This window comes from Vigna radiata, chromosome 11 (assembly GCF_000741045.1).
Source record: "Vigna radiata var. radiata cultivar VC1973A chromosome 11, Vradiata_ver6, whole genome shotgun sequence".
Taxonomy (NCBI): domain Eukaryota; kingdom Viridiplantae; phylum Streptophyta; class Magnoliopsida; order Fabales; family Fabaceae; genus Vigna; species Vigna radiata.
In genome coordinates, this window is record NC_028361.1 from 5530306 (window position 1) to 5555336 (window position 25031).

Sequence of the window (25031 nt, forward strand, 5' to 3'; positions counted from 1 at the left end):
TAGAATTTAGTATCATGTTAAGTCATTTTTCATTTAATAAAAAATATAATTTTATTAAGCATCTCGTACACATTCTTTGCAGAAAATAATGTATTTAAATGTGTTTACAATAATATTTTTATTTTTGTAGAAAATTAATTAGTGAAAGTTATTACAGAATTTCAAAACTCTGCTCTGTCCCGTTCATTGGTACTCCTCTGTTTGTATCTTGTCTACATGCATTTAATCTCTTATCAGATTTAGGTTTGATTACATCAATTTATCTTTCTATTTTGATTTCGTTGATTTTCCTTTAATTTGATTTGTTCATGAAAGGCTTTGATAACGATTTGTTTCAGTATGTGAGTGTTGAGTGAAATGTAAATGTAATTCCCAGGGCGAAAGCAAAGTCTGAATGATAACAATGTTGACGTAAATCTTCTCAGTTCAATTGATATCTTATGCATACTTTCTTTTAGGAATGTGTGAATGTTTCAAATACATCATTGGAGCACTTGGGAAGGGGTTGAATCCACTGATAATACTATATTTGATTTTCTGAATGGTTTATTGGAAAATAAAAGTTCATTTGCTTTCATTTTTGCTCATTCTCTTTGAACTTGACTTGTGCTGCTTTCACCTTTTCTGAAGTAAGCCCAACGGGCAAGTTCATGACCGATGATTTTGATGCAAACTCTAATATTCAAAGCTGCAGGTTCAGTGTGTGGGAAACAGATGATCTGGTTAGTCAAAAACTGATCTATTAGATTTTAATTCGTTGGAAAAATTAAATTAGATGAAATAGACCCAAAACAAAAATCTTGGCCTTCTTTATGCAGGAACAAATTTGACACCTGACAATCACGAAACTGTTTCGGTTCCAACTTTGTATATGCATGAGAACCAGTGCTCATTAGCCATTTGTTTTAATGATTAGCTCATTTTTCGTTTATGCAGAGACACACAACACATTATACTATTGTCCAACAGTAGGATTCAAAGAGCCTTTGTTTACGGAGTTTTTGGGTTTTTTTATAAATGAATTGCTTTTTTTTTATATGTATATTTGTACTGTATCTATTGATTTTGGTATAAATTAGCAAAGGTGGTAATTGTTAATTGAAGATGTTAATGTAAGTGATACAATTTGTGGGAAGAGGGTATGAAGCTCAGACGTATGTGCAGCCAGAGCTTAGTGTGTATGCTAATTTTATGAGCATAAAAGGACGTTTTTCTATTGGGTTCAATAAGTTCATTAAAAAGTATGGTTTAATAAGGGTTTTTAAGCCTCTTTATTATAAAGTAGTCCAAACCTAGGATAGACTCTGATACCATGTTAAAAGGTGAGTTTTAAGGTCTAATTCAACCTCACAAGACCAGCTTGTAAGGTGAAGTTTGCACCTCACTTATATATTATAATTTGGCCTTATCTCTAGTCGATGTGAAACTTTCAACAATCGAAACTACCGTTAGGATCAAGCTATCTGTTTGTAAGTCCACACTCAAGATCCTAGGTAAGAACATTGGCACTCACTGTGAAACCTAAGTAAAACTCTTCCTCAACCTCACATTCTCATTGTCACCACGCATAACTATGGTGACCATGTTACATCAATATAGATGTAAATCCAACAAAACAATAGCACGACGACCAACGAAAATAGAATATTGAGCTTGAGGTCTTGCATGCCCAACAACAACATGTTATCCCAACAAACAACGTGAAGTGTTGCAAATAGAACCAAACTTGGGAGAACAACGCGAACAACTCAACCAACGTTGACAGGTTTAAAATGGAGCCTACAAGATTATAAGAGCTTAGAGGGAAGTTCATTTCCAAAACACGGAATGCCATGCAATTATCATAGTTACCCATATCTTTTATAGCTTAACGATGTACATGCCTTAATTCCTAATCTTCCTATTTGAACTTACATTCATTTCTTTTAAGACCATGAACGTGACATTCAAATATATAAGTTATTAAATTGTAACATAAGATCATGAATGTGGCACTTAAAATGAAGATTCAAGTTACTAGATTGTAATAAGAACAAGAATCACAAACAATGTTCATCTAAAAGAACTCCAAGGCAAAGAATAATTACAATAAAGGAGATACTAAGCTTAAACTGACAACTCAAAACACTATACCAAACACGAAAAAGGCTTAATCTTCTTTTGTCTGAGTGCAAAAATTGACTTGACATCTATTTGATTTAAAAGGATGATATAGTACAATCACCACCCGAGGACACGAGATTTTGAAATTATGCATTACATAGGTATCCTCCTCAACCAACTTATCCTTCCAGATATCCAAATCTTCCTTCTTCACCATTCTAGGTATCATATCACCCTGACACAATAACAATATCCAAAATAATTAAAATATACAAACTTGTGCACTTTTCACCAAACAAAACAACAATACAATTAATTTACCTTCTCAACCAAAAAAATCAACTCCATATGATGATTCACATCTCGGTTCTAAACAAACCACAAGTCACTTCTTTTATCAGCTAGTTTCATTGTCTCTTTTTTCCCATTGACATCCTTGATCATATCAAATTTCTTGGTCATTTGTGGACAACTAATAAACCACACAAATCTAAATGTAACATTTTAGTATTGTGATATTGTATTAGGGTTTAGAATTTAAAAAATACCTCCATAGATCTTAACAAATAGGTTAACTTAAATAATAAAACATAAGCAGATGAGGTTTTGAGTAGGATTAAATGCAAATATGATAACGCAGAATCTCACCCTATGATTCATAATGTATAGAGAATTTAACAAAAAAAGTTAGCAAAAAAACTCACAATCCACAATAATTCAAAAAATACCTAAAGACTCTCTCCATTTATGTGTTAAATCATCCATCAAATCAATTACTTATAGTGTTCTAAGGATATAATGTTTCATTCATTCCATAAGTGTAAAACACTAAATTACTCTCAACTCAACCAATAAATAAACATTAGAGAAAAATATAAACAAAAGTGTCAGATAGATCAATTTAAGTCAAGATGGAATTAGGTTGAAAAATTGAACATTTAAAAAAAAAGTGTCAATAATCCTAATTGAATTATTTGGATAAATTCAATAATAGATTGTTATTATAAATGTTATATTGTGTTGTTTAACATCAATAAAAACTTTGATAAGTAACTTTCTCTTAGATAAGCTGAAAATAAAGACAAAAGGAAGGAATATAAAGACTAAAATGAGAGAGGTCTTAGTTTTTTTGAAGAAAAAAATGTCACTTTGATCTTTAAATTGATACGGTATTCTTACATTAATTTCTAAAATGAAGAAAAAAAAGTTTTTTTTTTTTAAATATCATGTCAATTCAAAATTAAAAAAAAAATGTGACGAGAATATATTTAGAGAATAAATTGATAATAAAAATTTAGTTCAGGAATTTATTTATATTTTAGAATCTTATTTAACATTTTAATACCAAATACTGCACAATAAACCGCTTTAAAAGACTATAGTGGTTAATTACTATTTTTTTAATCTTTTACACTTAAAATAAAATAAATAAATAACTCGTGTAAAGTTATTTTAAGCGTTCTCAATTTTTTTATATCAATCTTTTACATTTTTGTTCAAAAATAAATCATATTATTAATAAGTTTTTACCATGCATGTTTAAATTCAGAACATACTATTTATAGAACATAGGGACTTTCTCGCAAAAAAAAATAAAATTTATACATTTTCTTTTAGTTTTTGAGATTTGGAATAAGTTTATTTTTGGTCTTCATATTTAAAACGAACCTTTTTAGTATTTTTAATTTCAGAAATACTTATTTTATATTTCAAATATAATTAAAAAATATGTCTACGTAACTAATAATTATGAATTACTTAGACGATAGCCTGTCTTGATTTTATATTCAAATCTATAAATATTTATTTCAATATATTTAAATATAAAATATTTGGACAGAAATTAAATATTTTAAATGCAATCGTAAGAGTTAAAATTACCCACTTCAGAATTTTCTGTTTAGTAATCTTGTTCATCGGATGAGAGAGTAATTTAACAAGTTGATCAAAACAACTGGAATCTTAGATGAGTAAAGTAATTTCCCAGAAAACATAGCATATATTCCTTCAGTAATTTCTCTGTTATAATCACTCTGGAAACTATTAACATGTACAAGACGAACAGACACACAAAATCAAAGAAGAATCCCCAAAGTAAATATGAAACAACAGAGAAGAGTTGATTACAAATCCCTGAAACACAGAAAGCAGAAAGAAAGAAAGAAAAGACATCACCACCCCTGAATTGGCCAGCGTTTATCTGGATCGGGAAGCCAGGAAGAGCGTTTCTTCTCCTTCTTTACCACCCTCTCCGCCATCTTATTAGGCTCTTCGTGGGGAGATGAAATTCTCGCAAAGGAGAAAACTTTACCAAGAAGCCCCGCACCCCTTTTGTTTTTCTTGTACTTTTCACTGAAATCGTATTCACCACTTAGCCTCATCGACTGAGAGAGTCTCTCGTAGCCACATTCCGATGTTACATATTCTGATGAAAACGGTATGCGGTGTGACTTTGACAACCTGAAACTTCTGCTGAACTCCATCAACCTCAAATTCTGGTCTGTTTTTTTTTTGGTTCCAGAATTTGTTGAGTTCCTGGAATTATGGTACCTGGGAAATGGTGGGATGATTAGTTGGGTTGGGAGATGTCTTCATTTATTTGGTTGGAGATTCTTTCGTCTGAAAAGGAGAGGAAGGGTCAGTTTTTTGGAAGGATATTATTCAATTGATGCGTCCCAATCCCCACCATGCGTGATGGGTTGATTCATTGATTGATGTGACGTTAGTGTTTGCAAAACATTAAATATAGTAATACATTAATACATTTGGAGGTATATCGCTTTGATCAATGCACTGTTTTGCTTAAATTGTTGGCTTTGACTTTTTCCGGCTGGTTGAATTCAATCATCAAAATCAAACATTGAGTTGCGGAGTTGGCGAAAGGAAAAGTCAATCAATCAAAAGGAGAATGAAATGTTAGACTGGATCATGGAGGTTAAGACTTAAGTCTTGGTCTCAAGAATTGAGAAAAATTACGTTTTTTATCTTAAAAGTGCAATTATAATCTAAAAAATAGTAGCTTATTCTGATTGAACATTTGTTCAGTAAAAAATTACAAATATGATGCGTTTAAGATTTTATTTACACGTTTTGTTTGGTAACTTCGCCACCACTGATATTCCAAGTCAAATTTCACAATGTTCCAATTACCAAAGTAACCTCAAAGTGATCGAGTACATTACATCCTGTGATGTGTTATGATTGACGATAAGATTGGTATCAAGAGCTAAGTTGTAAGAGGCTAAGAGGAGTATGAAGAAAAAATCGGGTTCACGCATCCACAATCGATAACATGATATCCTCAAAAGCTACGAAATTTATTAGCCCATGTTTACTGGATATTAATGTGTTTCTAAACGTGCCCTTATCGTAAATAATGGATGTGCCTTACCTGTCATGGAGCAACCTCACTTCACGAAAAATAAAATCCATTTTTCCGTAGCAGACCAAACCGCATTGACCAGATATGCCAATCGTATGTGACATAGGAAATCATTGGTTGTGGTACCAGAATGTTTACAAGACAAACAGCACTTCGAGAAGCATTGGCATTAAATAGCAAGAGACAGCAAAACAAGGCGGCCAACTCAATTAAAAATAATTAAACACGATGCGACGTATATCTGTAAATATAATTATCATTTGTCAGACAAAAGATATAATGCTTACTTTCCACCAAAACAAATTAAACGTCATGGCATGAACTATGAGTGGTAAGGACCGGGTCAACCCATAAAAAGACCATTTCGGCACATTCTGTAGTGGAAGGTACAAAGGTATGACATGATGATGCCTAACTTGATTTACATACATTATCGCATGCTACATCCAATGTGAAGAAGTTGGGAGTCGAAGAGATAAAGCTTCTCGAAAGGTAAACACCGTCCAACTAATTTCCATACATATGGACTACTTGTTATAGCATCATAAGCGGTAAATGCCCTGTACAATAGTTATTGATGTATTATGTCTCGTTGCTCACAGTTCATTTGAGTAGAGGCACTCATCCACAAGCTGGCGGAGGTTGGGATTCTCCAAGGCAGCAGCAACTCTTTCTTTATCATTTAACTGCTTGTTGACTGCAAGAAGAAGATTTCAAGAATCATGTTGTAGGAAGAAAGGAATCCAAAGGAAACTGTTGTTTCTCAGTGAGGTACAGGGGGTAAAGTAAAAGTGTCATGAAGTTGACGGGCAAAGTAGTTTCGGAGAGAGAGGAAAAGGCTTAAATGAGAAGGTTAAAAAGTTGAAGAAAAGAGAGGAAAAGGCTTAATGTTAGGAATGGATCATCTCATTTACAGGACTAGTCATGTTCAAATTCTCTCTTAATAGACATTAAATAGATCCTCCTATCTAATAAATTCCTCACCCCGTATTTGATGTCTATCAAATCTACAAGATATGAACACGACTAAATCATGTCAAATTTTGCCACAGGTTTAAACCTCACCTGATTCTTCATCAGCATGAGATCCAGGAGAAACCTTGATGTCCACCTGCAAAAAGAAAAATTAGAATAATGGATGGGATATTATCAGACAGGAGACAATCTAATCAGAATGGAAATGAATTTTCAGCATTAGAACTACAATCAACATTCAAAGAAAGAGCCTGAAGGAGCAAGGGGAATTAACAAACCACCAACCATAAATGCCAATCCCAAATACTCGCACCATAGTGGGATGATTGATGTTCTTATCAATAAGAACAAAAAAATCGAGGGTAAAACAAAACTTAGAAGTTAGCACACGACAGGGAGAAGATAGACCTGTTTTAGAGGGAATAACAGATAACAAGGGACAGAACAAATCATGGCAGTAAAAGGTCACACTTCACTGCAAACAGGTTTGGCGGAAAATGGCGCAGAGGTCTCGGGAAGTGTTATGAAATAGTGGCATGTGGCAGCCAGCCTCAAAAGTGCTATTGCAGGATAGCAAGATAGTAGCTATTATGAAATTTTCTGTCTGGTTTATATAATACATACTATATATATAAATTCTCCAAAATCATAAAATTACTCAAAATTCAAGTCTTAATAAGAGAGACTGGTTGTATAAATTTCTCTATGAACATTTTCAGGAGAGAGAAAAGGATAAGATCTGTATGCAAACTAAAAATTAACTTTGCACAAACTAACTTATAAAAAGCTTTCTCATATTAGCTTTTTCTAAAAGTATATGTAGTGAAATTTATCCAAATAGACTCATAATTAACAATAAAAGTCATAAGAGCTTAAGCAAAGCCCACAAGTAAATAACACCAAAGTCAAATACAAGTTTTAGGAAGCATCAATCATCGTCATCTTCTAAATCAAGCCCTTCTTGAAATCATAGCTGTAAATTTCAATTTTTTGAAATTTAAATCCCAAACTTAGCCCCACCACTCCAAAAAAGTCTTAACTTCTCTGTTCATAAAGCTTTTTTCGGAATCAACACATGGCACAGCTATCTCATCTGATATGGCTGCTACAGCTCTCTATGCTTATGTAGTGCACTATTTAAAACCCTGGTTTCAGGGATAAACAGAAACTATGGAAAGCAGAGATTGGGGATAACAAATTGTCACAGCTGGCCATGCTAGGAGATGCCGGAAAAGTGTGAGTATTTCTCATAAAGATCAGTAGGTGCTAATATATAACAGAGCGCACACAAGTGACTGAGAAAGTAAAGTCCCAGTTCTAAAGTCCCAGTTCTGACTAAAAGGAGGGTAAAAGCCCAAATCCACTCCCCTAGACAATGCTATTTCATGGTTAAGATAGGATTTCTGCAGGTGATTCTTATAGAACCTGCCTGTTCCAGCCATGATTTTCTGCATTTCTGTCCGCTATTGCAGCCGCTACTTCAAACTCAAATGCTGTTCAGTATATCCAACCCCATTTAATAAGCTAGAATCCACTGCACTCAATGACTATCTTCGTTGTTCCATGCCCAAGATTCATAACCACTCTGGTTCTTCTGGAATCAAATTCTTCCCAATATGCATAATAGAAATGGACCCTGGTCCCATAATTTATATACAAAGGAAAAGGCAAATAAAAATACCTTCTTTATATTTTGATGGACCGAATATCTTAACATACTCAATTGAAAGGAAAAAAGAAATAGAACACTTTTTCAAGGAAATTTGCATAGGAATAAAAGACACTTCACCTTTATCTATCAAACCAAACCAATCACAATTCACAAATCTGCATAGGTACTATATTGAACCCGATTCAGATGCGAAACATTCACGGAGTTAAATCTCGGATGCATATTTAAGGATTAAATATGAGTCGTCCGATTTTCATCCAGTGGTTCGCTTGACTGAATGCATTTCAAAATAGACATACTGCCTGCATGGTTCAAATCCTTGGGCACATAATTATAAGTTTGATTTAGAAACTACGACTTAATCATCTTCACCCAACTGTTTTAATTGATTGCGTGAATGCATTAGCTTTAAATCCCAGATGACAGGAAGTTTAAGCCAACAAAAACCTATTCGCTCCATTTATTTTCCAGTTTCTTCTCTCGTTTTATTCACACTTTACACGTTATCAATTCCCAGCAAGCTCTTAAGCTTCAAAAATAAACAAAAACAGAAAGCAGGATATGCAACCCACAATCAAGACACCTCATAACAGTATAGATCAATAATTGAGAAAAGCAAAAACATGCAGAAGCGAAAATGAATAGCAGGGAACAAACTTTGTAATGAGGAGGAAAATAGTGCTTCAGTTTCACTCTCAGGCAGAGACCAATAACCGTGGCCATGCTACAGTGCTGAACGGTCGGCGTAAAAGTTATCCTAAGCAAAGATAATTGAAAAGTGAGCAAAACCAATAATTTAATAAATCCTAGAAAGAGAAGAGGATGAATTTGAAACTCACAGAATTCGGCCTAATTTGTCATCGACGGTGATTGATTCCTCGGAGAGAACACTGAGCTGTTCTAAGGAATAAGGATGTTCGGGATCCCGAATATCCCTCACGAAATTTGTCAAAGCGAAGTCAAGGATCTCAAGAGTTTAGCATCAAGTTGAAGCCATCAGAAAAATTAGTGAAGCTAAATTCGGAAATGAAAGCGTAGAAAACAAAAAAGGATATCATAAATATCGAGAGGATCAACGGCGTGAGGATCTTCGGAACGAGCGATTCGCTCCTTCTTGGCGTGAACCACGGGGTTTGCATTGATCAGACCCAACGTCATCCTTTTCTTTCCACTGTCACTCTCACTCCCACGCGCAAAACTCACCAACCATTTCTTCCTCTGTTTTCTTTCTTTTTCTTCTTAAACCACGCACCTGCTATAGTTCCTCTATTTTATATATTAAATATCTCAGAAATCTAAAATATACTAATATTTTTATTTATTAAATAAATATTTCAGTTTATTTTTTTATATACTTATCAATATAGGTATACTTTTCTCTTATTTTTTTCATTTCTATTTGACTACATCAAATTTAACTTTATGTATTTTCAATACTCATTTTTGTTTATTTCTCTTTATGTCATTGTTTTTTGTTTTCTTATTCATCCTTTGAATCCTTTTCGTATTCCACAACAGACAAAAAAAACTTCTGTTTTATTAGCTATAGACTAATGTTCTAACTGATCTATTTTTAACTAAGAAACATGTTATATATATTAATCCTTATTATATTAGATGATAAAAACTAAATTGCATTAAAAGTAAAGAATTAAAATATTATATGTAAATTTTAAAATCAACATTTTTTAAATATAAAATGTTTATAACTGTATAAACTAGATAAATGATTAAATCTAAAATAATTGCAACTTTCTTTTGGTTGAGGAAAATAAAAGCGAAGAAAAGAAATAAGAGAATAAGAAAAAGAAAATCATTTTTTATTCCTTATTTGATATTAAAGACAAAGAAGATTAATGTTTCTTTAAACCCACAAAGTATATAGGAAAATAATATTTAAAAAACTAGTTAAGGATTAAAATAACAATTTAAAATAAGTTGATGAAAAAATTATATATACTTTTATGTTAGCGAGCATTTTATTCGATATCCTGTGTGCATGTGGTCATTTTGGAAGGTTCTAAAAATGAGAAGGTGTTTTTGTCTAGATTTAGACTTCTGTGATACATATCGTTATATACTTTAACTGTTCAAATCATTCATCAAGGTCCCGTAGCTCAGTTGGTTAGAGCGTTGGTCTTATGAGCCGAAGGTCGCGGGTTCGAGCCCCGCCGGGACCATACTATTCTTTGTTTGATTTTTTGTCTTTGTAGTCTTTAATTTATTTTATATTTGCTGTTACCTTATATCAATAAAATAATATTTACTGCTAATTAATTAATTTTAGTTTTGAAATAATTGGTATACAAATTAAGTACGCTTTATACATAACAGTGCATGACTAGATTTATACATTTCATATAAGTTTTTTTCCTTGTAAAGAGAAAAATAAGAGAAATGAATATTAAAATACAAATCATAAGAAAGTTAATTTTAAACAAACATTATTTGTTTATTTTGTTTTTATTCAATGAAAATTTTTCATTATTTACATCTCTGTTATTTTCCGTGTTAGCTCACCACCAAAAAGCATATAATTATTTAATTTGATATTGTTTATTAAACTGAAATGTTTTAACATAACCTAAAACACGAACGAGGAGTTACACATGCGTCTAAATCGTATAACAGCAAAAATATATGGTTTTGTAAATTAAACAAAAATGTTTGTGTGAGACGAACAACTTAAAATATTTAGTCATTGATTTTATACATATTGTCACTATTATATATGTATATATAGCTTATTTTTATTTATTTTTTAAGTTCAATAATTATTGTTGTATGTGGAGAGAGTAAAGAAAATCGAGAATTAAAACATAATAAGTAAGCTCAGAATTGAAAATCTTTAAAGTCAAATCACTTTGTAAACTAATATGGAAACTATCTTGATAAAAAAAATGTTGATGTAATAAAAAGTAAAGCAAATATATTAGGATTTGCATATTAAATAAGCGAGATGTTATCAATAAAGTAAAAAACGTAAAATAAAAATTTTGGGTTAGAGATAAGACACGTATCGAAATAGTAAAGAAGATGATTGTTACGACAACATTGATGAAACTCTAGTTATTGTATTAAAGCAACATTTGTATTCACTTAAGATGACATCATCAAGAACGTTGGTTGGGTAGTGGATTACTTTTAACAAATTTTTGGATAATATTAAGACATTAAAGTGAAACTCTGATATAAATAAGACTTTGTTACTTGCTAATGTCCTAGCTGAAATATTTGAATATTTTAAAGACGTGTTAGTTCGAAAAATAATAAACTATATTATTTGTTCGCATAAACTAATGAACTTTAAAAGCTTATAAGACAAATAATAATGAGTTAATTTTGATTGACTCAATCAAATAACAATAAAAGAATGAAAACAAAAATGCAACAAGTCAAAACAAGGCTTAAACCCTCTTTTAGTCTTAATATTTGTGTGAAAATCTCAGTTCGGTCCTCAAGTTTTGAACTCTCTCAGGTTATAATTTTTGTAAAAATACACACATTTTACCCCAACCGTTAACTGATCTCAAACGGCGTTAAGTTTAGCTGACGTGGTATGCTGACGTGTTGGCTTAATCCCTTCTTGGTTCTCGTATTTGTGTGAAAATCTCAGTTCGGTCCTCAAGTTTTGAACTGTCTCAATTGGGTCATAATTTTTGTAAAAATGCACACATTTTACCTCAATCGCTAACTGATCTCACTATGCAACAGTTATCTTCTGCTATCAGTGGAATAAATAGCTTAAAGGCTGGTGATGAACCTATAGGTTACCAAGTTGGTTCATTTGCAGAAAAGGATGTGAGACTGATTGCACTGGTTACGCGAGTTTTCTGGTGACTTTATTTTTTGAGCCGACGAGATAATCTGTATAAAATCCTTGATTCTCAAAGAGATTAATAAAATCCCTAATTCAAATAAACTAAATAATAGACATTGTGCCACGTAAAACACTGCTTATTTTAAAAAATAATTCATATAATTAAATAATACACGTCGGCATGTCCTCTGGCTACCACGTCAGCTAAACTTAACGCCNTTTGAGATCAGTTAACGNTTGGGGTAAAATGTGTGNATTTTTANAAAAATTATGACCCAATTGAGACANTTCAAAACTTGAGGACCGAANTGAGATTTTCACACAAATACGAGGACCAATAAGGGATTAAGCCAACACGTCAGCATACCACGTCAGCTAAACTTAACGTCATTTGAGATCAGTTAACGGTTGGGGTAAAATGTGTGTATTTTTATAAAAATTATGACCCAATTGAGACAATTCAAAACTTGAGGACCGAACTGAGATTTTCACACAAATATTAAGACTAAGGGAGGGTTTAAGCCTCAAAATAATAATAAAATAATAAGGTAAAAAATATTTGAGTATTACAATTACTATGAGAGATCATTACAAGAAAGATTATTCATAAAAATGTAAATGAGAGGAAAAGAAAGTGTATTACGAGTCTATCAAAGTGTTGATGACATTGATTTTATATATACATGGAGAGTTGAACAATGGACTTAGGTTGCATTTAACATATGCATTTGTTGAAATAAATTAAAACTAGGGTTGGGCAGAGTTAAGTTAAGAAACTTAAATTATAATTTATCTGTATTGTTTTAAACTTAAAGAATTTAAATTACTTTTACTAAAAACTAATTATATTCATTAACAGTTGATACTGAACTCTTTCATTTTGAGTACAATTAACTATTATTTCAGTTTTTCTGTTTTCTTTCTCAATCGTAGGTTTTTCTATTTCCTTTTTTCATCACAATTTTCTATTTTTCTATTTCCTGCTATCGTTATTGTTGTCGAAGACTCATGTTCTGAGAACACTTCTCGCTGAAAAGAAAAACAAATGTGTAACACAAAGGTATGTTTTTCTCTTTCCCTTTCAAAAGAGATTGAAAAACTTTGGCATGGTAGCGCGGAAGAACGAAAGACCAGTACCCCTAAAGCTTAAAATGTTTGGAATACTTTTTGAAGTGTTTACAAAATATATTTAGCCATGTAAAACACATTTCAAACTAAAACTAAGTTTTTATATATCTTTACTTAAATTTGATTGTTTCAACTAGTTTATGATATTTTTTTCTCTTTTGGTCATTTTTAATAAACTAGTATTACAGAGTATAATAATATTCAATTTATCATTCGAGAGTTAGTTTGTTCTAATGTTTGTGATCGAGTGAAATAAATTGAGTTGGTATATTTAATTTATTATTTAAAAAACTAAATAAATATCATGAAAAACAAATAAAATAGATTAGAAAAAAAATGTAAAATAGAGACTTAAATAACGAAATATGATGAATTTTAGTATAATATATTCTATTTAAGAAAAATGTGCCAGAAACTTAAAAAATAATATTGTTATTCGTTAATTCATATAAAAGAATATAAAAAAAATACAACATTATAAATTAAGGGTTTAATAATTTTTTAAATATGGTGATAATAAATTTCAATTTTATTTTATTTTAAACTCTTTTACTTTGACATCCTATTTTAAAAAACAGTCAATACATGTATTTTTTTTAAATTAGTAATAATGATATAAATTATGTCGATTTATCTCTTTTAAAATAAAAAAGAATTAAAACATTTAAATTAGGGACATGAAATTGATGAAGCGGTAAAAAAACAAAAAGAAGTTTTAAAACTAAAAGTATACATTTTACTTTTATACAAAAAGTTTTTTTTTTTTTTTTATATATATATATATATAAATCTCTTTTTGTTTTTTTTTTTTTTTATATATATATATATATATATATATATATATATATATATATATATATATATATGAAATAAAACGATTATAACTCATGTATTTATCTAGTTTTGCTACTCATGTATGTATTTTTCTCTTACATACTGAACAATGGGTTATTTAACTAAACATCATACTGCAAATTGATAATGTAAGAAAAGGTATTTGGAAAAGAGCACTTAATTTAAACCCATTGATTTGAAATTACACTGACCCTAATATTTCGATCTTATTTCAAACCACTAAACGAATAATTTATCTTTTTGAAGTGAAACTTGTTTAGTTTTTTAGTTATTTCTTCATAATTTAATCTGATCCAAATGATAGAATTATTTGTTTAAAATTCGTATTTCCACTAATTCTTCACAATTTATGGTCTGAATGAAGTCTCTAAAAAATGAAAGGGGATTAGTTGTAATTAATGTATGAAATTGTTCTCCTTTGTAAAGTTCTAAAAAGAAGAAAAGGGTGTGATTGAGTTAATGAAGAGGGAGTGAGGAAATGGTGCACAGCGCGTACGATTGCGTGGAGCTGGTGCCTGAGTGCCCTGCCAAGATCGAATCCGTCGAAGCCTACGGTTCGAAGCTCCTATTAGGTTGCTCCGATGGATCGCTCCGAATATTCGCGCCGGAAACGGAATTCTCCTCCGACGGGTCCAAGTCCTACGCGTTGGAGAGGAACCTTGTCGGGTTTGCGAAGAAGCCCGTGCTATCAATGGCGGTGGTGGAGTCGCGAGAGCTCCTCATATCGCTCTCCGAATCTATCGCTTTCCACAAACTACCTTCCTTCGAGACCATCGCGGTGATCACCAAGGCCAAGGGCGCCAACATCTTCTGCTGGGACCACCGCCGAGGCTTCCTCTGCTTCGCTAGGCAGAAGCGCGTTTGCATCTTCAGACACGATGGTAACGCCGATTCATTTTCCTTCCCTTGCGTTTCTCGATTGTTGTCGCGGTTAATTGAAATTGAGAGTGTGAGCGCGCGCAGGTGGCAGGGGATTTGTGGAGGTGAAAGAGTATGGCGTGGGGGATGTGGTGAAGTCCATGTGTTGGTGCGGCGAGAATATATGTTTGGGAATTAGAAGAGAGTACGTGATTCTGAATGCTTCGAATGGAACTTTGTCTGAGGTATTCACTTCGGGGAGACTAGCGCCTCCTCTGGTCGTTTCTCTTCCCACTGGAGAACTCCTTCTTGGAAAGGTATTGTTCTTTTCTAACGTGCATTCCGCAATATATTGGTGTATGTTTGGCTTTATGTTGGATTATCCAAAATTACATTGAACTATCCATTACGAGTTTAGTAAATTTTCTTATGTTCGGTTTCATGATGAGGAATTGACTTTGGTTGGGTCCATAATTGATTCTGACTATGTTGGATGCATCATTTATGGTGAAATTTACCACTAACTTGCTTTTATAACAAAATTATCCAAACATAAATAACTATTATTTCAAAAGTCAATATCGTCATCGCTTATCCAAAAACACACATAATATTCGTTTCAATTTTTGTGTTTCGTACTGCGTGTTTTCTTAGGTTAGATGAAGAATTTGACATTTGTTTTGTTGATGTATTTTTTAGGAGAACATTGGGGTTTTTGTGGACCAAAATGGGAAGCTTCTTCCCGAAGGTAGGATTTGCTGGTCTGAGGCTCCTTTGGAAGTTGTGATTCAGAAGCCGTATGCTATAGCTTTGCTGCCCAGATTTGTGGAGGTAATTGTCTGTCTGAAACAATTTCATTGTTCTTTTTTTGTCAAGTGGGTTTGGATTGATGTGGTTTCGTTTTACAGATTCGATCTCTCCGAGCTCCTTATTCTTTGATACAGACAGTTGTTCTTCGAAATGTTCGTCACCTTTGCCAGAGCAATGATTCCATGATACTTGCTTTGGATAATTCAGTTCATGGCCTCTTCCCTGTTCCCCTTGGAGCCCAGGTATTGCTAATGTTGTTGAATGATTGACGGCTTTTTGATTTGTCACCTGTTTCTGGATTCCAATGCAAATGGCAGGCAGTGAATTTTGGTTTTGCTCTACACTATAAAATTCTGTACTTAATTTTGTATTGCAGATAGTCCAATTAACAGCTTCTGGCAACTTTGAGGAGGCCTTGTCACTGTGCAAACTTCTTCCACCTGAAGATTTAAGTCTCCGTGCTGCAAAGGAGGGTTCAATTCATATAAGGTTAAATGCCATTTCGAGATTCTTTCTTCTGAAAAAAAAAAAAAATCCAAACATTGCCACTATTTTGTTTAATACCTTTGATTTTATGTCCATCCAAACTCTGAGCATCAAGCACCGATTAGCTGACTGTTTAAGTTAGTATTGATGCCAAATTCTTACATATTAGTTTCCAGATGCCTTGAAACTTGTAGGATTCAGTAGTTATGATTGAAATAAATCTCACATAGGAGGTATGGTCTAGCTTGTTTACCTGGAGTCTGTACCAATGTGATCAAGATATCAAATGTAAACAAAAACAGAAATGTCTATTACTTGTTTTATTTGTTACTAAGTGTTCCTTGTATAAGAGCTTATTAAGCTTATTAGCAGATGTGGCTAATTGAAGTGTTACTAAGTGATCGTGTTATCATGTTAATAAACCTAATAGTATCTGAGTTTAATTTGTTTCACCCAGTAGAAGTGAAATATATCCTCTTCTTTCACCGATGGGTAAAGCACATATAAAATTTTTGAAAATCTCGGATTGTGTATCATACAATTAGATTGTGGTCTGTACATTCTACTGGGAATTCCTGTATTTTAGAAAATATATCCTAAACTATATGTTAGGCATAACCATTTTGATATTGCACGTAGTTGTATTATTAGGTTCATAAAAATAATTTTTACAATATTTGTGTTATAATCAAAATCTTTACACTGCTAATTAAAAAGCAAGAATAGGTGTGTAAAATCATTTCAGTGATATTTTGGCCCCAGAATATCTGCATACATGTTGACAGTTACTGAACTCTTATGAGTTGTATAATGAAGCCTTCATTAATTTTATGGTTAATTTTTTCTTGGAGGAGGATGTTGCCTTTCATGCATTTATATATATTAGTAGTTTTCCGAAATTACATCAGCTCAACATATTAATCATTACTTTATATTTATCCAAAAGGGCTGTTAAATGTGTTTCTATTATGTTGCTACAGATATGCTCACTATCTTTTTGAGAATGGGAGCTATGAAGAGGCTATGGAACATTTTATGGAATCTCAAGTAGATATAACCCATGTGCTTTCACTGTATCCATCCATTATTCTTCCAACCACAACTATTGTTCACGAGCTAGAAAAGTTGGACATTTATGGGGATGCTTCATATCTCTCAAGAGCTTCTTCAGGTGTGTCAGATGATATGGAGCCCTCATCAACATCTCATATGTTAGAATCTGATGAAAATGCAGCACTTGAATCAAAGAAAATGAACCATAATATGCTTATGGCTCTCATAAAATACTTACAGAAGAAGAGATATAGTTTTATTGAGAAGGCCACTGCTGAAGGAACTGAGGAAGTCGTTTTAGATGCTGTTGGGGATAACTTTGCATCTTACAACAGGCTTAAGAAATCAAACAAGGTAAAAGAAATAAACTAGTTTTATTATATCTTCTGATTTTTGCGCATTGAATACATTTGCAATGTGTGATGACAATGATTTTTGGGGTAAAATTTACAAGCCATACCTTTCAATGGGAAGTCGACTCGATGAGTGTTATGCCATGCCTATATAAAGGTTTATTTTGCGTGCGAGCATGATGTTAATGTTTATTTAAATATAGTGTATCATGTGTGAGAACATAGTAGATTACTTATTTGTTTACTTGATACACCCCCTTCCCTTAATGCACACATTCAAGATTGATGGTTATTAAGAAGTGAATTTTAAACCTAACTCAACCCCATAAAATTGGTTTATAAGATGATGTTTTCATCTTTATATACTTTAAATTGGTCTTATCTTTAGTCGATATGGGACTTCCAACAACGGTAATGAGACAACCCAACTCACACAAGTTAATTCAACTTGACTAACTTTTTGGTGAGCAAAATATTTTGTAACCCAACTCAACCAACCACGTGTTAGGTGGGTTTCTTTCAAGCATGTTTTGTTCCCTGAACTTGTTTCATATATTTTTTTCAGTCCAATAAAAAATGGATTGACTAGTGGACTTACCTATTTATAACAGGACAATCAAGGTGTTTACCTTTTTCATCAAGTAACTCCCTCTAATCATAAGGACTCCAACCTCTATATAATCTTCCTTTTAGAAAGACTAACCCCTCCTAACCAACTAACTATTTTCTTACATACTTTCTTCTCACATATACTTTCCACTTCCTATCATGTTGTTTGGTTGGCGACAAGTTAACTCACTTCCAACTTGGTTTGAACCCATTTGACTTGTGAGTTTGGTTTACTTTAACCGACATGTAAAAAAATTGTATCCAACACAACTATGTTTGAACTCATAGTAAGTTGGGTTGACTCAAAGGTGTGAACACATGTTGACACCCGTAATTGAAGGTGAAGCAGTGGGATGCATGATGTCCTTTATTTGTTTTAAAATAATAGAACAGTTAAATAATAGTATTAATTTTAACTCTGTTGTTACCGAGGTTTTCACTTTATAATTATTGTTATGTTTCAGGGGCGTGGTAGTATGCCTGTTAGTTCTGGAGCTCGGGAGATGGCTTCAATATTGGATACTGCTTTACTCCAAGCATTGCTTCTAACTGGACAACCTTCAGTGGCTTTAGAGTTACTGAGAGGTGTTAACTACTGTGACTTGAAAATATGTGAAGAAATACTTCGAAAAGACAATCACAATGTTGCTTTATTAGAACTTTACAAGCACAACTCATTGCATCGGGAGGCTCTTGAACTTCTTCACAAATTGGTGGATGAGTCAAAATCTAACCAGTCTAAAATTACACAAAGATTCAAGCCTGAGGATATTGTAGAGTATCTCAAGGTAATTTTCTATTCGGTTAAAATTTTATTAATTTTGTCCTTTAAATTTTCAAAATGTTGGGATGTCTAAACTTTTCCCTGCCTCAAACTATCTGGTATAGGTGGTACTTTGGATTTAGAAAACAATAGGGTCATAAATACGAGATTCTATGAGATAATGACTCCTCAATCCACTGAAGTTGATGTTTTATTGAGGGTACTATTAACATTAGGTTCTAGCATTAATGGTGATTATATGAAAGTACTATTATTTTGCATTTTTTAATAGTGTATATCAGATCACGTTGTGTTATTAAACATATGAACTTTTTGGGTCTGTGGCACTGATATGTAACGGCACATGTTTGAGAGGTTTCATATATTGGTTAATTGACTTAATTTAGTTATTTTCCTCTGCATGGAATTATGCTGGAAAATGTTGACTCTGTAGTCACAACTTAATTAGAAATGTATTCAATCTCCATTACTTAGGGATTTTAAGTTTGCCAAAGAACTCCTAACAAAAAAAAAAATGCTTCTGGTTCTTATTTTTTAATTTGGTGGGTTTCTGATGCAGCCGCTCTGTGGGACAGACCCCATTCTTGTACTAGAGTTCTCAATGCTTGTTCTTGAAAGCTGCCCATCTCAAACTATAGAGCTCTTTCTTTCTGGAAACATTCCAGCAGATATGGTGAGCTCATATTTGAAGAAGCATTCTCCAACCATGCAAGCCAGGTACTTGGAGCTCATGCTTGCAATGAATGAGAATGCGGTATCTGGCAATTTGCAGAATGAAATGGTGAGAATGACTTGCATGTTTTTTTCCTCCTTTTTCTTTGGGTTGGGAAAAAGGGGGGTGGACAAGGATTTCATGGAACTAGCACTTGCAAAAAGTGGGAAAACATTACTTTTTCTGCTGCTTAATTGTCAGCATGGTTTGCTCATGATTAAAAATGAGAAAGTTTTGTATTTATTTACAGTTTTTTGTAATGTAGGTACACATATATCTTTCTGAAGTACTCGATTGGCATGCTGGTTTATGTGCCCAACAAAAATGGGATGAGAAAGATTATTCCCCAACAAGAAAAAAATTATTGTCTGCCTTGGAGACCATTGCAGGATACAATCCAGAGGCTTTGCTAAAACGCCTTCCACCAGATGCTTTATATGAAGAGCGTGCGATATTGTTGGGAAAAATGAACCAACATGAATTGGCATTATCTTTGTATGTTCACAAGGTATATCAATTAAAAACCATTTATTCATTGTTGAAGGGAAGATGCATAGATAATTTCATTTTTTGGTATCCCTAAGGCACTTCAGTTCATTGTTTCATATTGAGTGTGTAATATAAATCCTTGTTTTAAACTAATGAATATTACGGTAAATGAGTGTATTTTTCGTTTGTAGCTCAATGCTCCAGAACTAGCATTGTCATATTGTGATCGGGTCTATGAGTCTATGCGCCAGCCATCTGCAAAATATTCCAGTAACATATACCTTGTGCTTATGCAAATTTATTTGAATCCTCGAAGGACCACAGCAGGTTTTGAAAAGAGAATTACAAATCTATTATCCCCACAGAATAAAACCATTCCAAAGCTTACTTCTACGCCATCCATGAGAAGTAGAGCTCGAGGGTCTAAGAAAATTGCTGCAATAGAGGGTGCAGAGGACACAAAAGTTAGTTTAAGTAGCACTGACAGTGGCAGGAGTGATGGTGATGCAGATGAATATAGTGAGGGTAGTTCTACTACTATCATGCTTGACGAGGTCCTTGATTTGTTGAGCCGCAGGTGGGATAGAATAAATGGAGCTCAGGCCCTTAAACTTCTACCGAAAGAGACAAAATTACAGGTATCCATTTCTTGTTGGTGCACCATAGTCGAGAAACACACATCAAAAGTGTTTTACTGATCTATATTTTGCTGTTACTTGTTTTTTTTCTTTTGGGAGGTTTATTTTGCCAAACATTCATTAGTTTCTTCAATCTGGTTGGTATAAGAAATATATTATAATCTGCAGGACCTGCTCTCATTTCTTGGACCCCTTTTGAAAAAATCAAGTGAAATGTACCGAAACTGTTCGGTGATCAAGAGCTTGAGACAAAGTGAGAACCTTCAGGTAAGCATATACCAGGAATAAAATTTCATCTATTAATATTATAAGGGGACTTGTTGGATAGGAGGCTGTGGCGGGGACTTACTAATTTTTTGCTTCTGGATGGATTTATTATACAACATCATTATCGCGTACCCTCTAGTAATTGTACTGTAGTCTATTCAGATATGGACCAGAGCAAATGAGCAACACTCTGTTGCATATTCAGATACTTCTGCTTTGTTAATAGCAAGTGGCATGATTTACTTTGTTTCATACAGGTGAAAGATGAACTGTACAGTCAGAGGAAAACAGCAGTGAAGATAACTGGAGATAGCATGTGCTCTCTGTGCCATAAGAAAATAGGGACTAGTGTTTTTGCTGTCTACCCAAACGGTAGCACTCTCGTGCACTTTGTCTGTTTCAGAGATTCTCAAAATATGAAAGTGGTTGGAAAAGGGTCTCAATTGAAGAAGCGATTATGAAACTGCTGTCTATATCAATTGGTGCTCCGGTTGTGTTGTTTGAGTGTGTGCTTTTTACACATGGAACCTGCTGATTGGTGGATTATGATGATCACTATAATTTGCCCTTCAAAGTACCCTTTTTTTGCCGTCAATGTGTGTGAAAAGTGAGATTTGATATTTTAAAGATCCTCCTATCCTAACGTGAGATCTAGAAATTGTGAAATTGCGTAGGTGAATGCTTATCTTTTTTTCTTCAGTTGTAATGTAAATATTGAGTTAGAGGAGTTATTTTGAGCATTGAAAGGGAGTAGATTTCCTCCCTCACGTGTTATATTGTCCGCACCAAAATGTGAAACTCAAATTTGAGTATTTATTACTATTAACAATGTGGTGATAGCTCGTATATACATACGTTGAAAATAACTGCTATCACTAAGGATTGATGGAGTGTAATCGTAGTCGTATAAAAAGTCGAGAACTATCGCAAAACCCACCTCAAGTAAAATTGGACTGTCGGCTTAAGATTATAATAGATTTTTCTTGAGTATTTGACAATATTTTATTTTTTCAAATTTGATACCTAATAAATTATAAAATTTTGGTTTAAGGCTTTTCAGAAAATTAATAATTTATTTTAATTTTTAAATATTTTACATTTTTCTTTTGGTTCTTTATCTATTTTCTTGTACGATAATCTATATATTTTTCAATATTCAAAATCTTCTTATTACATGTGGTAAAAAGTTAGTGTTTTATCATTTTATGTTACTTATTATGATATATTTAAATATTGTGTAGAAAATTGTTTGCTGTAGTTTCTTTTATATTGTTTATATGATATAAAGGGGAGATGAATTCGAATATGAGATAATAGAGTGGTCCACTTTCTTTCTATTCTTACTTGATCTCAATTTTATGATAATTATTATAATGTTATAACCTTTTTTTATTGTAATTCCTATTACTCTCTTTACTTTTACTATTATTGTTATCATTGTTCTCATTATAATTTGTATCATAATAATCATTCATTTTATTTTATGTTGTCATAATAATCACCAACAATGTCAGCACAACTATATTAGTATATCAATAATATTGTTACCAAAATTTTTTGTTATCACTTTCACATGATGGCAACATTGTTATCATCATTATTTTTATTATCATTAATATTAACATTTTATCTTCATTGTTGCAACAATTTATTATTTTTATTTTAGTTGTCATACAGTGTTTTTATCATTAGATATTATTATCTTGTTATTATGTGGTTATCATTGTTACTATTTTATCATTTTTCTTTTCGTTTCACTTGTTTATCAGTATATAATGCATTTCTCCTTAATCATTCTTATAAATAATATTTTTTATAATTCAACTTTTAATGAAAATACTAATTATTATGAGTAAGATAAGAAAGAGAACTAATACAAAATTTTCATAGCGTATAATGGATAAGTAATTATAACTAAAATTATGTCAAAAGGAGAAATTTTCAAAAGTAGCAACATATAAAGCAGTCATAATCTTATATTTTGTTTTCTTTTTTATGATTAAGGTTAACCAACTAAAAATGGTGTTCTGAAAAATCTAGGAATCAAATGAAAAATAATAATATATTAAGACAAAATTTGAGAAGTTCTTACCTAATTATGAATCTATTGAAAAGTAAAGGCTAATTAATATTTCGATAAATTATATAAGAGTTCATCAATAACATCAATTGGTCCCATGGTCTAGTGGTCAGGACATTGGACTCTGAATCCAGTAACCCGAGTTCAAATCTCGGTGGGACCTAATAATTTTTCCGAAACAGTTGATTTTTATCAATGTTATTAATAACTTCTTATTTCTTCTTGCTATTATTTATTAATAAAATACATACTCAATATATTTGATAAACACAAATAAAAAATTAATATTATATCAAATTTATAAAATAAATTATTTCTCCTAGTTCTCGGTATTATATCAAATTTATAAAATAAATTATTTCTCCTAGTTCTCGGTATAAGTTATATTCTAAATTTGGTGATACACTGCCAATATTATTTTGGAAATTCAGCAAAATGAAACAAATTGATTATGTTTATTGCCTATGAAAATATCATACATAAGTTTCACTTATAATAAACATTAACCTCATTAAATGAGTAAGTACTACTGAGTAATTACTAAATTAATATAATTTCGACTAATGGCTTTATATTTTTTATAAGTGATAGAAAAATTATTAAAAAAGATACAAATTTTACTAAAGATTATATATATATATATATATATATATATATATATATATATATATATATATATATATAACTCAATAAATACAATAACACTTAAAATTTAATCATATTAAAATACATATTGACTTACATAAAACAACAATTTTAACTAATAACAATTTTAGCACCCTATATATAATAGATCCTTATGAAATTTTATCAATTTCAACTCAAACTAATACGTTTAACTGGCATTAAAAAGAATAATTTTTCTACAAAGCTAAACTATTTACAAACATGAATGTTATTGTTAAAATAAAGTTGAAGAGAAATGTATACATTCCCACATACATCCCAATATACTTTATAGATGCATATTTTATTATTAGTTAAAGTTGATTACAAATTATAAAAAACTTATTAAACAAGAAGAAAACTCATAAAAAATATGGTTTATATAGACAACTTTTTACTAATAATAAAAATACTTTAAAAATATATCATCAACATTTTTTAAATTAGGAAATAACTCGTTTAGAGTTTTGCCCTCTTTTTCTAAAGTAGAAAGGGCTATTTGAAACAAACTAATTTATAAATCAAAAGCATTCTTTCACATTGTAAAAGTGTATCTTTAATTTTAGTTTAATTTAAAACAACTTATGAAGGCAATCCAGTGTTTATAATTTATTTTTCACATACCAGACTTAAGATAAATATACAATAGTTGGTAAGAGATTTACGTGGAATATAAAATATTATTTCAATTTTATTATCGCTATTTTTAGAAGAAGCATAAAGAGACGCGTGTCCTCCCACAGGAAGATGTAGCACGTGGAATTTATAATATTAAATTGTGATTAAGGACGTTGTGGTACCTAATACATTTATTAAGAACATTTATAAAATATAAATGCACTGTAGTATGTGGAATACTGTTACGTAATCCACGTGTTCTGCTTTTGCGTCCAATCTTTTCTCTTCATTAGAACACAAATTGCTGGAAAGACTAACGTCTATTTATCACTAACATCTAAATTTCTTTCTTTACTTAATTTTTTTTTATAAAAATATATTTCTAAAAGTGCATTGCAATGATCTAAAGTTCTTAGAAGTAAATAAAAAACCTTAATTAACAATCGCTGACAAACTTTCAAAACAGTTAAAATAAGACTAGCTACCGTAATATTCCAACCCAGATGAAGAGGTTGTAATATATGACAATGACAAAATAATCATAATGAAGCTGAAAAAAATACAATGAGATAATAGGTTTTGTTTTGGTAAAGATAACATTATCATAATAGCTTCTATTATCTACCATTACTTGAACCAAAATGCGAACAATGCATATAAGTTCACTATGTTC

At 31.8% G+C, this 25031-nt stretch overlaps 2 protein-coding genes, 1 long non-coding RNA gene and 2 other non-coding genes across 5 annotated transcripts; 4 read left to right on the forward strand and 1 right to left on the reverse strand.

Annotated features, from left to right (window-relative positions):
- Window positions 1-77: 77 nt before the first annotated feature.
- LOC111240576 lies at window positions 78-1226 on the forward strand. Its single transcript, XR_002665998.1, has 2 exons — window positions 78-722; window positions 819-1226. It is a non-coding gene; the product is annotated as an uncharacterized LOC111240576 (long non-coding RNA).
- Window positions 1227-5637: 4411 nt separating this feature from the next.
- LOC106776361 (protein AE7-like 1) lies at window positions 5638-9377 on the reverse strand. The gene is made up of 5 exons (XM_014663795.2): window positions 9188-9377; window positions 8972-9077; window positions 8790-8889; window positions 6551-6596; window positions 5638-6182 (listed from the first exon to the last, which is right to left on the reverse strand). The coding sequence occupies exons 1-5, from the start codon at window positions 9288-9290 to the stop codon at window positions 6082-6084; spliced, it is 456 nt and encodes a 151-aa protein (XP_014519281.1). The 5' UTR covers window positions 9291-9377; the 3' UTR covers window positions 5638-6081.
- Window positions 9378-10238: 861 nt separating this feature from the next.
- On the forward strand, window positions 10239-10312 carry TRNAI-UAU. Its single transcript has one exon. It is a non-coding gene; the product is annotated as a tRNA-Ile (tRNA).
- A 3990-nt stretch (window positions 10313-14302) lies between these two features.
- LOC106777799 (vam6/Vps39-like protein) lies at window positions 14303-21860 on the forward strand. Its single transcript, XM_014665557.2, has 12 exons — window positions 14303-14816; window positions 14899-15110; window positions 15493-15624; window positions 15702-15845; window positions 15980-16092; window positions 17070-17496; window positions 18569-18892; window positions 19448-19669; window positions 19866-20108; window positions 20281-20727; window positions 20896-20994; window positions 21252-21860. The coding sequence occupies exons 1-12, from the start codon at window positions 14414-14416 to the stop codon at window positions 21453-21455; spliced, it is 2970 nt and encodes a 989-aa protein (XP_014521043.1). The 5' UTR covers window positions 14303-14413; the 3' UTR covers window positions 21456-21860.
- Window positions 21861-23165: 1305 nt separating this feature from the next.
- On the forward strand, window positions 23166-23237 carry TRNAQ-CUG. Its single transcript has one exon. It is a non-coding gene; the product is annotated as a tRNA-Gln (tRNA).
- Window positions 23238-25031: the final 1794 nt, after the last annotated feature.